Below are 12283 nucleotides of genomic sequence, written 5' to 3'. Positions count from 1 at the left end.
GGAATGAGTGGTTTTTATCATGTACAACAAAACTCTATAAAGATGACAGAAATTATTGAAATTGTGAATGGTCATTTTAAGATATCATATGTAAGAGATCAGATTAATGATACATGGGCTCATTTGATTGTTGACTACAAAGTACTAAAATAAAACTTTGTAGGAACAAAGTCAATACAAACAGAAGTAGGAAGTACCATGATGACTGAATTTCTCTTCCGACCTTCACATAGAGCAAAGGTGACAAACGGTAATAAAAAACAGTGTACGAGAAATCGCTCTCCACGTCTATGTGAGATTTGAGTCAAAAGAAGTTATATTGCTATTTGCAAATCTTGTTTGTAGGCAGCAATTCTTTTGCCAGATGGTAACCAGTTTTGATAAAATTTGGCATCAGAATAGAAGAATCTTTGGAAAGCTCCTTCTTCAAGCTTCTCCAAATCTTTCCGCTCTCTTTTTCTTCTTGGCCTGTGTGTGAATGAAATCAAAATAACATTTTTCTATTCTTTAGATTGGCATGTTTAGAACGAGCTAATATTGTTTGCCTATTTTTCTTTTTTTTGGGGCTTAGTTTCATACAATGAATAAAAGATGTACAAAGCCCATTGTTTAGAGTACAGGGTTCACAATTCCATTATATGTCGTGGTTAAAGTGTAAATTTGCGCTATTCTCTTAGCAAACAAAGATGTCATTGTAGGTGCTTTCCCATTGATTTGGTGTGACCCTGAGGTAATAAGAGCTGGTCTTCAAACAGACACCGATATCGCGATCTGTGTCCCGATGCACTAACTTAAACACGAGTAAGGCAAGGTCAAGCAAGGTGAGGGAATACCTACGGCAATGATTAATTACGCACACTGAGTGTTACCCATGTTCATGTGAGTGTTCCCTCTGAAGAGGGATTGAAAGATCAGATCCTGAACCGTGTTATCATTAATGTTAAAAATCGCTCAAATATGGGGCGCCCAGAAGAATCTGGTTACAGTGAGTTGGTAAGAATGGGTAAGCATATAAGTTACCTCGAGATCTGTTGTTGAACCTGTAACTGCTACAATTCCTCCAAATCTCTGTTTTCTTTTTAAGAGTTTTTCCTTTTCCTCTACCTGAAGGGAAGATAGATGGAGGGTTAACCCCAACCATGAACAGATAGATAGATTGACTTGATGATGACATTCTTACTTAATAATCTATGACCGTGTATCTTAGGATACAAATATATGTTATGAGAAATGACAATAAACTTATGTACAAACTTTTGCGATAGATAGACAGATAGATCTTGCCTGACTTCTCACCCCCTCCCCCCCGTTGTCAAGTCCGTCAGTCTTGCCTATGTCTCCTTGTTGCCCAGTTGGTCTCTCCTTTGTCAGTCTTGCCTGACTCCCCCCCCCCCCAAGTCATCCAATCCATCAGAATCGCCTGACTCTCCACCCCGCCCCCCTTGTCAAGTCTGTCAATCTTGCCTATGTCCCCCTGTCGTCCAGTCAGTCTTGCGTGAATCCCCCCCCCCAAGTCATCCAATCCATCAGTCTTGCCTGACTCTCCCCTCCCCCTCCAGTAGTCAAGTCCGTCAGTCTTGCCTGTCCCCTCAGTCATGTGTGTTTCACCTCACACTTTAACATACCTTCATTGCTACAGGTGACACGTTTGTTCCAAATCTTTCTGCTCTCTTCTTCAACCTGTCTGTTTCTGGACCCTATATTGAACAAGAACAATGATTTTATTGCATGTGGGTATTACTTGGCATTCTGTATGTGCCATAAAACTAACTCTGTCAGAAACTCATATTATGTAAAACTTTAATTTGACAAGTGTCTGCATTCTTCTTTCATTCTTCAAAATAGATTATCACCTACTACATAAGTGTCAGATTGTTATTTGTATCACGATTGTTCCCGCTTCACAAAGGAGTCCATGATTATTTTCTGATAACACATAAACAACAATACATATTAATTGGCTTAGCACTTGGCTTTGGCTTTTTTTTACGTGATACCTTATATGAATGGACATATTACTTTCTTTTCAAGATACCGCAATTTCTCTAATGAAACAAAATAGTCAATGATACTTTTCCAAATTTCCTGTGATTTGATTGGCTAATAGTCCCTTACACTGCTATGAATGGACCTATTTCTTTCTTTTCAAAAAACCCAAAATAGTCAATGATACTTTTCTAAACTTCCTGTGATTTGATTGGCTAATAGTCCCTTACCCATTGTCTGTAAATATTCTTGCATCTGTGGTCCCTTTGACCACATGCTTCAGTAATAATCTTTTATACAACTTTCAACAACTTTTTAGAAGGCGTAATATCGCATCTTGTCAACTAATATTAATTATTACTCACCACTGTTGTTTTTCCTGAGAATGTTTTAGTACTGTTGTTTTCTGGCACGGACTCACCAAACCTGTAAATACGATGAAGAAAATTGACAGGTCTACAAAAAACAAAACAAATCTATCAATGATTTATAAAATGAAGGTAACGTTGGCCAGTGAAATCAGCGAACATTACACCTTGAGGGAGTTAACTGGCAAATCTAACGGCAATGGATGTTATTTATAAATTGACCTACCGTTTAGCTCGAGCAGCTTTCCTGTCCACATCTGGGAGTGGTGTTTGGAATTTCTCAGCTCTTAGTTTTTTCCTCTGTCCAAAAAGAAAAACACAAGGATTATACAAGCCGATTAAGACATTCTTATAATAGGTGTTGTACTAGACAAGGCCACTGACAACAAAATGGAGGACACATCCAGAACTGGGCCAGGCCATAGCAACCATTAATGTGCACAGATTTAAAGTTATTATCTTAAAAACAGAATAGCCTGTAGAAACAATTCTAGCATTCATTTTCCTTGGTTTTTGCCTTGGAGAATGACATAGCAAGAGTTCAATTCTGACTGAGGTCAGAGGGAATCCTTCCATTCTTAAGACAACTTTGCTTCATAGATTGAACCGACAAATTCTGATCGTAAATTTTAATCATCGAATGTAACGAGAGAGGCAAGCAGTACTTGGGCAGGACTGTCGCCATCTATCTCAGACACTATCGCCTGCCGCCATTTATCTCAGACACTATCGCCTGCCGCCATTTATTAGACTCATCTGAGCTCACTGACTGTCCAGTGTTCTAATGAAACAGTAAGCCCTCCATTTCATAAGATCCCTTTACCTACCACATTACCCAATTTGATGTTTCTAACTCCGGCAAATAAGATAGCCAAGAGATGTAATGAAAATAAAGTAATTGGCAACAATGTTTACCTCTACATCTGATGCTGGTGCTGTTATTTTGACCTTCTTTGCTGTTTCTGTGGTGACAGGGTTATCCTCTTGTACCTGTGGTTTTACACTCTCTGTCTCCTCTACGACAGATTTATCCTCCTCCTCCTCCTCAATTAAGACTTTTGCAACTTCCTCCTGTCACAAAAATCAGAGCAAAGATAACGGTTTAGCCACATTTGCAAATATACTGAATAACCAACGAGTAATTTAGTATTCCAATAATGCTATTTGTTGAGGTTCTCTTAACACTTAACAATAACTTTGCATTTTGTGCAGCAATTATTTTCAAAAATCTATCAAGATATTATCATATTGGTGGGAATTAATCATATTTGATTGTTACTTTGTATCATCATTAATGAAACCACAAGGTCAGTTGACATTTGTGTTCCTTGCTAGTAATTTGCTTAATATTGTATCTGAGCAAGTGAGTTAAATATCCAGAAAGAACAGTCTTTGTAGGTGAAATAAAGACACATACAATAGATCTTAGCAAATGGACATTTTTCTTTGACAAATTTTGAGTTCGCAAATCAGCTCTGCCACCAACAATCCCTTTAATAATTGTTATTAATGAATGAGACATGACATTGTTTAAACACTGTGAAATATATTCACAACTAGTATAAATCACATAGAATAAGGCCATTTAAGATATATCCTGTTCACCCCTTAAGGCAATTTTGAGATAACCAATTGACCCCTTTAAGCTTAGAGTGTGAAAACTGATAAGGGCCACTTGAGTGTGTTTAAAAAATATATAAACTCTTTGAAGCAAATTTATTTTCCTGCAAGACTCAAAGTATATATGAAGATCAGTTGAGATTCATTTTATAATGAGCCTGTTCACAAAACTGAACCGAACTGAAATTGACCAAACTATGTTCACCAGTAGAAAATCATAGCACGGGAGAACAGATTAATTGCAGCTTTTATTTTGGAGTTGGCAGACACATGTTGACCTCATGTGATGTGTTACTGGCCCAAAGCTGACTAGTGTTCTATTCTAGTTTAACAAACAACCACAAAAACCATTTGCCCTGTCTAATACCATGACTGTGGTCAAGAGGGTTTCATGCTTGCTAAGAATTATTCACAACCTGACAGAAATTTCAACGGATTGACCATGAATTGTACGTACCGCTTCATCTTCTTCTAATATTTCATCTCCACCTTCTTCTTCCTCGTCATCTTCTTCCTCCTCGCCAACAGCTTCCTTCTCTGTATTCAAATCATCTTGGCAAATAACAGAAACAAGAACTGTAACATGTAAAGCTGGTGCAAGAAATGCTACATCTGTTCAGATTCTGTTGATTCTCTTCCTTTAAAAATTCGTTCTCATCTTTCACTGATGTCTCAGGAGCAACTTCTGACGCACTTTTTTTGCAATACATTTTCAAACTTCCAAAGCATTTTCAAAAGGACATTACGTCCATTGTCTGGTACACAATCATGCTTGTACATATATACAGTTTAGTGAAATGTAGTTTTGAGAAAAGTATCACAGTTAATGTTGGCAGTCTCTGTTCAAAATCACAATGACCAAGGCAGTCTGCACTCATGTCTTTTGTGGTAGTTTGCCTAATTCACTACTGTTAGATCCATAATAAGGTGCATCAGTGTTGTCCCTATGGCTTAGAAAGCTGAAAATCTTACAAAGGTTTCCATCGTAGATATCTTTCCCTGCATCAAGGAGGGTCAATTTGGACAATGACAATTGTGAAACAATAATCTGAGAGCAGTTAAATACAAACATTTGACGATTCTGTCAATAACCAGTTTGGGGTTAATCTGTTCATATCTGAGAGAATTTAAATTTGACAAGTTGTTGCTCACCATCTAACTCTGTTTCCAGAAATTCCTGAAGCCTCTGTACCAGCTCCGCTTTGTTTCCTTTGGTACTAAGATCACGGTCTGAAAGCTCCTTCTTCAGTTCTGCGATCTATTGATCAAGATAATAAAACTGTTTTACAACCTGATGCAAAACATTTTGTTTTCCTTGCATGAAATGGACATACAAAGGAGCTTCTATGTTACTTTGTCAATGCCTGACAACTGTTGAAAGTTAATATCAACGTACTGTATCTCCACATGTCACTATTCAAATGGGTGAAATATCTCAGGCAGGACAAAAAATTAAAACGAAATATTACAGTTTTAGTAATTAGATTTTGGCACATTATCATGCAATGAAAACCAAGTGAGAAAACATTTGCAAAAACGTCAGGGGTAACTTGCACAAGACTAGTTTGAAGCTCTTAAGCTTATTTTTCCAAGATAAAAGGCCTAGGCCTAGATCCGTTAATTAGCCTAGCAGTTTTCTACAACTGCGACCTGTGCAACCATAAAGATACACACTAATTAACAGAACTATACACAACTTTTACGAACTAGCCTAGGCTTTTACTAAGTTCAGTAGGGTCGAACATACTGTATGGCAGCCAATGCAATGACGCTATGGTTAGGCTCAACAGTATATTGCCTAGCCAAAGTTAGGCTAGCCCCATGCAAGCAATGGCGTCTTAGGCCTAGCAAAGAAGAATGGAACATTTGAAATTATGGAGATTTATGGAGTTTAATACCTTCAACTTCTTTATGTCCGACATTTTATGTTTAACTTAGGCGTGATAATTTCAAATGTTTATTTGCCAAGAAGCGTCGGTCTCCGTCAGACTGGGTTAAACTAGTCAAACTCAAATGCTAATGAACGCTTGCTGTACAGTGCTGTGAAATTGTCGTTTGTTTACGTGCCAGGTGCATACATAAGGGTGCTCCCAACTATAAACACAGGCATACAGTACTGTAGCCAATAGCTGCTTCATTGGGTGCTCGTGCAGGGGCATTGCAGTCATCATGAGCTTTCAATTTAATTTTTCTTTTGAAGATCAAAATATTAGTGCTGATGGTATACAGTTTTCTTTATAATAGTGTAAAATCTAAATTATAGCAGGATGGAATGTTCAACTAATAATAACCCTTAGGTACACTAGGCCTATGAATATTTTTCGCGTAACTACCAATCAAAATGGTTTGTTAATGTTACCGTAACTTCGTAAGTTCGTAACTTAACTTAGCGCAATATTATAACGCAAATTGACAACGGTTAAAGCCTTGCATTTCACTAACTTCTAAGACGATGTAATTCATAAACAAATCGATAGATGTAGCCTAACTAAGCTTTGTGAAACTTTCAATATTATAGAAATTATGACATGAACTAAACCTGTGAAGCAACCACCTTTTTTGTACTGAGGGGAAAGGCGTTAAGCCATCAATGATCAAGGGGAGGGGTGCCCTCCCTTTTTGAGGATTGTGGGTAACTAAAATGGAGGTTACTTTGATGCAAAAAGATTTTTTGTCTGTTTAGGTGCCAGAGCATATTTTTATGTACGCTATGCTAAACTAAAAATTTGTTGGTAATATTCTACCTGTAAGTGAAGGCTGAACCCCACCCTCTCCCCGGATTTTAGTCTTGGGCAGGTTTGGCCAGTACACATCCATGGATGAACCTAATATGGAACAGTATGACATAGCAAAACATGGAAAATTTCATGATAATTCATAGCAATGTAAATTAAGCCCTAGTTGAACTTGTGTGAGCACGTCTCTCAACATGAGATTTTCCATCCACTATGCTACTTAAAAAAGTTATGGTAGCTTCATAGTAATTTTGGCCAGTTTCCTTATTTTTCAAGGTGGTTTTCTGACTAGGAAGAAAGTTTAATCATGTTTTATTTACCATGATTGTTCATACAGATCCTCAGGATGATAAACCATCATTAGAATCAAAGGACTTGGAGACAGCTAAAGAAATACCGTCAAAGGTCACTGAAGAAATCCTTGCAGCTGTAAGTGATAAATTGTTTGCAAAGATATATTGTAAGTTTTAAACATATGACTAGGTGAAACATGCTAAAAATTTAAATATTCTCAACAGTTTTACCCCATCAAAGCAATGACACATAATGGTCAATATCAAAACTATGTCCCTGGCATCCCTGAAAAATACATGTTCACCTTAGCCTTAATTCCCTGATAGGTAGTCTGCTTTATATATTGACTTGTTCCATCCAAATTATAACAAATTTAATCTTAGTTCATATTTACCACTACTTCTTACTTAGGCTTACCAGACGTACGGTTTTACCCGGACATGTCCGGGTGACTTACGCGGGCGTCCGGGTGGATTTTCCAATTTGGCAATAATATCCAGATTTCATGAATTTCACACAGGAATTGACAGGTTTTCCCTAATTTAGCCTCACGAGTCACAAGCAAATGATTTCCAACTAAATTTATACGCAATAAATGCGTACTCGCATCCTCTGCTACCTACCATATACGGACAGCAGTAGAGACACACACCACTGTCCTGCACGCAGACGGGCTCTCACAAAGTATAGTAGAATGCAGTCAATAGCGTGAACACACCGTAATTATGAGTATTGTCCTATCTAACGTAATGTCAGTTTTAGGCTAGGCAGAGTATCACGCGTGCCAATTCAAAGTATGAAGTGTTGTGAATCTGTGATTGAACATCGGCACTGAGATGAACGTACACGTATACGTCCGGGTACGGTGCAGTTTCTCTGTTGTTTAATTCAAGTTCTTCTAGCTCCTTTGAAAAACGAAAAAATTTCCAAAGGGGAGGGGGTCACCCCTCCCCTTAGACCCCTCCCCATGATGCGGATCAGTGTAGGACTCGGATCAGTGTCCTGCTTTTTCAAAAACAAATATGGTAACCCTATTCTTACTCCTCCAAGTACCCCCCCCCCCCCCCTTCCACCATCATGCCTCACACACACACCATGCCTGGCTATTCACTAGCCAAATGTTCGTATGAATTTGTCCTTTGCCAGTAGGTCTACAACAGAAAGGATTTTGCATTTTTCTGCCATTCAACATTGTGACATAAACACCATGATTAGTCTTATAACAATTACTATTCAAATAACCTTACCTGACATATTTAAGCCCCAAATTACTACTTGTTAAAAGCAAATATTGTTTGGGTGCTCCCACTAGACCGGTGTTGCAATGCAGGGACAAGCAAAAGCCCAAAGGGAACTTGATTCCAACAAGTACAGTAGAGTTTTTACACACCTGCATTTTCTAGAAAGTAGCTAAAATTGCAAAATTCTAGGCCTTACACACACCCAACCTCTAAAATTGTGGCCAGAAAACACTGATAAATTTCCTCTAAATTGTTCTCATTTGCTTTCCTCTTTCTTTTCTTTTTTAACAGGAGTATGAAGTTTTAGATGTCAATAAGGCAGTTGCAATCAGATGTCTGAGATCAAAGTCAGTTGAGGAAAAGCTCTCCTCATTGAGTGATGATAACTGTATCAAAAAAACAGTAGAGAACCATTCAGATCTGATACCAAATGTGTATGAGGGTAAGGTTGTTATTATAAGTCATTTAACAAAATTATTTTCATCTTCTGTTAATATAGTATTTCTTATTAATGAATCATATTTGAGAATGAAGAAATTGATGCTCTTAAAACTATGAACACTAAATTCTATATTAAATTTGTTGCTGATTTTTTACAAAAAAATGTCTTTCAGCTCCGGGTTTGGAAGCAATTGCTTGTGTTGGTGTGGGCTCAATATGTTTTAGAAGAAATAGCACTTACTTTTCATAGTTTAATTGTAACTAGACAGCATAAAATTGATTGATTTTTTCTTGCAGGAGGTCTTAAAATATGGGAGTGTTCTGTAGACCTTGTTGAGCATCTCTGTGAGACCAGAGTTCCCTTAAAGGGACTCTCTGTTCTGGAACTTGGCTGTGGTGCTGGTTTACCAGGAATTTATGCCCTTCAACAACAAGCACACCATGTCTGTTTTCAAGATTTTGTAAGTTTTATAATTTCTCATCATTACAATATTCTTATCACATGTGTTTGTTTCTTGAGTATAAATAACATTTTCCAAAATTGGTAATATTCTTCACAGGCTGATATCTTGTGGCAAAATATCGACAACAAAAATATTTCACTGTGACCCGAAAGATGAATTTTGAGTGGAACTCTGCATCATGCTCCACACATTAATACCACAGCCTCAAAGTGTGGACAGGGATCATGTTAAACATATTCAACTCAACTTACCTCAAGACACATTAATTGTAGTCTTGTGTAGTAAGGTGACCAATATCCCTGGATTTCACTTGCCATACCCTGCTTAATAATGTCCTTGAAAATGTCCCCAGATTTATGGTCTGTTCCCAAAAATATCCCAGAATTTGTAGAAACGCCCTGAATAATTTCAAATTCTGAATCTAGCTATTCTGTGGTAGAAGCATGAAGAATGCTCTGCTGTGATTGTTGACAATCACGAACGTAAAATCAACCAAGATCAGATCAGTCAATAATTTCATAGCCTGTAATCCACATGGAAAACATCTGCTTGCAAAAAAATTGAGACTTGCCACAGGTTCTTTTTGTTATTTTTTCTTGGGGGGGGGGCAGGCTTTGGATTTTATCTTGTTTCTAGATGACGTTTTCTTAATTGACTCGAGACATTTGACCATTACCCTTGCCAGAGAACCAACAAAGCTTTGAAATGCCCTTAAAATGCCACCCCTTCCTTTAAGCATACAGTCTGTGGGTAACCTACTCTCAATGTCAACATGACGGATTCAGCATCAATTTCATATCCCTGGATTTACTAGAAAAGACACCTGGTTAACGGTGAAGAATGTTAACTTTCTCATCTTGTTTTTTTATCCAGAATGAAGAAGTCATCTCCCATCTCACCATACCAAATGTCAGTTTAAATGTAGACAGTGAAACTATGTCGCAGAAATGCCGTTTCTTGTCGGGTGGCTGGAGTCAAACAGGAAGTGACCTCATACCCTCAGAAAGGTATTACAAACCTTCAGCAGCAAAACTTGGGAGGGAGGCTATGATTGATAAACTCTTAAGTATTGGACTAGTCTGCTGGAAATGAAATATTTGCATTGATGCAAAGTTGTTCAATCCAATCACTTGACTAAAGTGAAACAGTTTAAAGAGTAGAACATTGCATGAATGTAAACCTCTAGGATTGATCGGAACGGAAATATTTTTGAAGCAAATATTCATAGAAGTTCACATCATCTGTAATCGATGAAGTGATAGCGCCGTGGATTTTGAAGGAAACAAATTTTGAACATTAATTTGCACCGTCCCACAATGTACACATTAGAGCTATACACTAAATTGCCTCTTTTTCATTTCAGATACGACATCATTCTTACAGCAGAGACGATTTACAACACAGAATCAGTTCCGAGCTTATACAAGCTGATGAGGAGAGGCCTAAAGCCAGGAGGGACCATGTATCCTTTTGGACGGTGATCCAATCATTGAAAAACTATTCTGCATGGGAATGATAAGTAGTCAAATGTTAAAGTTTCAATAATACTACATTATCTCACTTTCTGTTTGCCATTGCAGTCTTACCGGTCTCTTACCAGAATGTCTTTGTATTCTGCATTTTATCAGTTGTTGGTGTCAACTCGGTGAATTCTTGAGTCGTTGATGTCAAGAAGGACTAAGGTCTCTACAATAAGGTGTAGAAGATGGAGGTGAGGGGGATGAAGGGGAGGGGATGGGGAGTTGGAGCAATAATGGGTTAGTTGTCTTTGTTTTCAGATTTTCACACCCCGTTTACATTTAGGTTGCTCATATATGAAAGATATGTCACAAGCATTTGCATATTGATTAATTGATTGATTAATTGATTGTTTGATTTTTGATTGGTAGATTTTGAAGAATGGAATATCAGCAAAAAATTAAAAGTGCTAATAACTGCTTGAAACATTTTCCTCTACACTTGTTTCATGTTCACTGAAAATATTGAGAGACAAATGGTAATATTTAGCAGAATTTCTAGAGAAATACTTGCTTTTTTGCTACTCGCTTTTTGCCGAAGTATCAGCATCACAACCATATCTCCACCTGGGTAGAGTGTTGACCCTTGACCTCCACAAATCTAGATTCGTCGCAGCTAAAACTCACTACTTTGGTGTCGGAGGTGGGACTAGGCTCTTTGAACAATATGTGCACAACCAGGGTGATTTTACGGTGACAACTTGCAAGAAAATAACAGGTGGTGAGTTACCCCTTGCATTGCTATATTATTATTTGTCACTTATTTTGTTTAACTTTCACCTTGTTTGGAAAAACTTTCCTAAATGGTCAATCTTCTTATGACCCAAACCATCATGCCTAGGGTTTTCATGGTTTTCATCATAATTAATTTGAATTTAAAAAAAAAAAACTTTAATTTTCTTCAAACAGGAGTCCAAAGAGAAATATTGAAGATGAATTGGAACGCTGAAGCCAGATGATGTTAACCCGTCTGTATTGAACTGAAACCAAGAATTTCTTGCGATAACGATGATGTTTGGCGAAATTCGTCATGAAAATAAGCAGAGGGAGGTGGTAGGAGGAATGGAAGTGTGATTCTTAGAAACCATCAAAATGTACATTTACATACAACAAGAATTAGTTAAAGAGATAAATTTGATCTCTTCTGTGACTGTTTTACAACATGTTAAACTTCTTGGATGGTATTGTAATACAAAAGAACTGTATTACAGAAACTTTTATCATGATTTTTGTTAAAAGCTAAAGAGGCTTGATGTCTTAACCTGGCATATCTTGTTGTCAGTGATATAAAGTTGATTTTGAAAGATTTGACGATTTCAAGTAACAAATATTGTTATTGAAGAGAAAAAGTTCAAATATTTGAATGCTTTTAGCTATTTTTTGTATGTTTTATTCCAATACATAAAGGTGTCTGGGTAACAACATGTATAAAATCATATGCTCTTTTATTGTTTGATAAGAGAATGTTCAGTTGGTTAAACAATCCTGAAAGATGTCTTAGTTCCATAAGCTGGAATATATTTTTTTAAATAATATTCCATCATTCCTGAAAATTTATTAGTGAATAAAAAGATATGGTTTAACCTTGGCATGGAATAAAAAGAAAAGTTTCATTTA

At 37.1% G+C, this 12283-nt stretch overlaps 3 protein-coding genes across 3 annotated transcripts in view; 2 read left to right on the top strand and 1 right to left on the bottom strand.

Moving 5' to 3' along the window:
* The window catches only part of LOC139958666 (26S proteasome regulatory subunit 8), a 204192-nt gene that overhangs the window by 72925 nt on the left and 118984 nt on the right, over positions 1-12283 (top strand). The gene's annotated exons all lie outside the window — the stretch shown is intronic.
* LOC139958431 (uncharacterized) lies at positions 62-6034 on the bottom strand. Its single transcript, XM_071955507.1, has 9 exons — positions 5873-6034; positions 5127-5232; positions 4432-4526; positions 3270-3425; positions 2581-2654; positions 2352-2412; positions 1626-1697; positions 1021-1104; positions 62-468 (listed from the first exon to the last, which is right to left on the bottom strand). The coding sequence occupies exons 1-9, from the start codon at positions 5894-5896 to the stop codon at positions 427-429; spliced, it is 714 nt and encodes a 237-aa protein (XP_071811608.1). The 5' UTR covers positions 5897-6034; the 3' UTR covers positions 62-426.
* LOC139958428 (histidine protein methyltransferase 1 homolog) lies at positions 6043-11956 on the top strand. The gene is made up of 8 exons (XM_071955504.1): positions 6043-6195; positions 7047-7138; positions 8536-8686; positions 8983-9146; positions 10023-10156; positions 10513-10611; positions 11272-11387; positions 11576-11956. The coding sequence occupies exons 1-8, from the start codon at positions 6144-6146 to the stop codon at positions 11623-11625; spliced, it is 858 nt and encodes a 285-aa protein (XP_071811605.1). The 5' UTR covers positions 6043-6143; the 3' UTR covers positions 11626-11956.

This window comes from Apostichopus japonicus, chromosome 18 (assembly GCF_037975245.1).
Source record: "Apostichopus japonicus isolate 1M-3 chromosome 18, ASM3797524v1, whole genome shotgun sequence".
Taxonomy (NCBI): domain Eukaryota; kingdom Metazoa; phylum Echinodermata; class Holothuroidea; order Aspidochirotida; family Stichopodidae; genus Apostichopus; species Apostichopus japonicus.
Note: the sequence above shows the minus strand (reverse complement) of the source record. Positions and strands in the feature narration are given on the sequence as shown.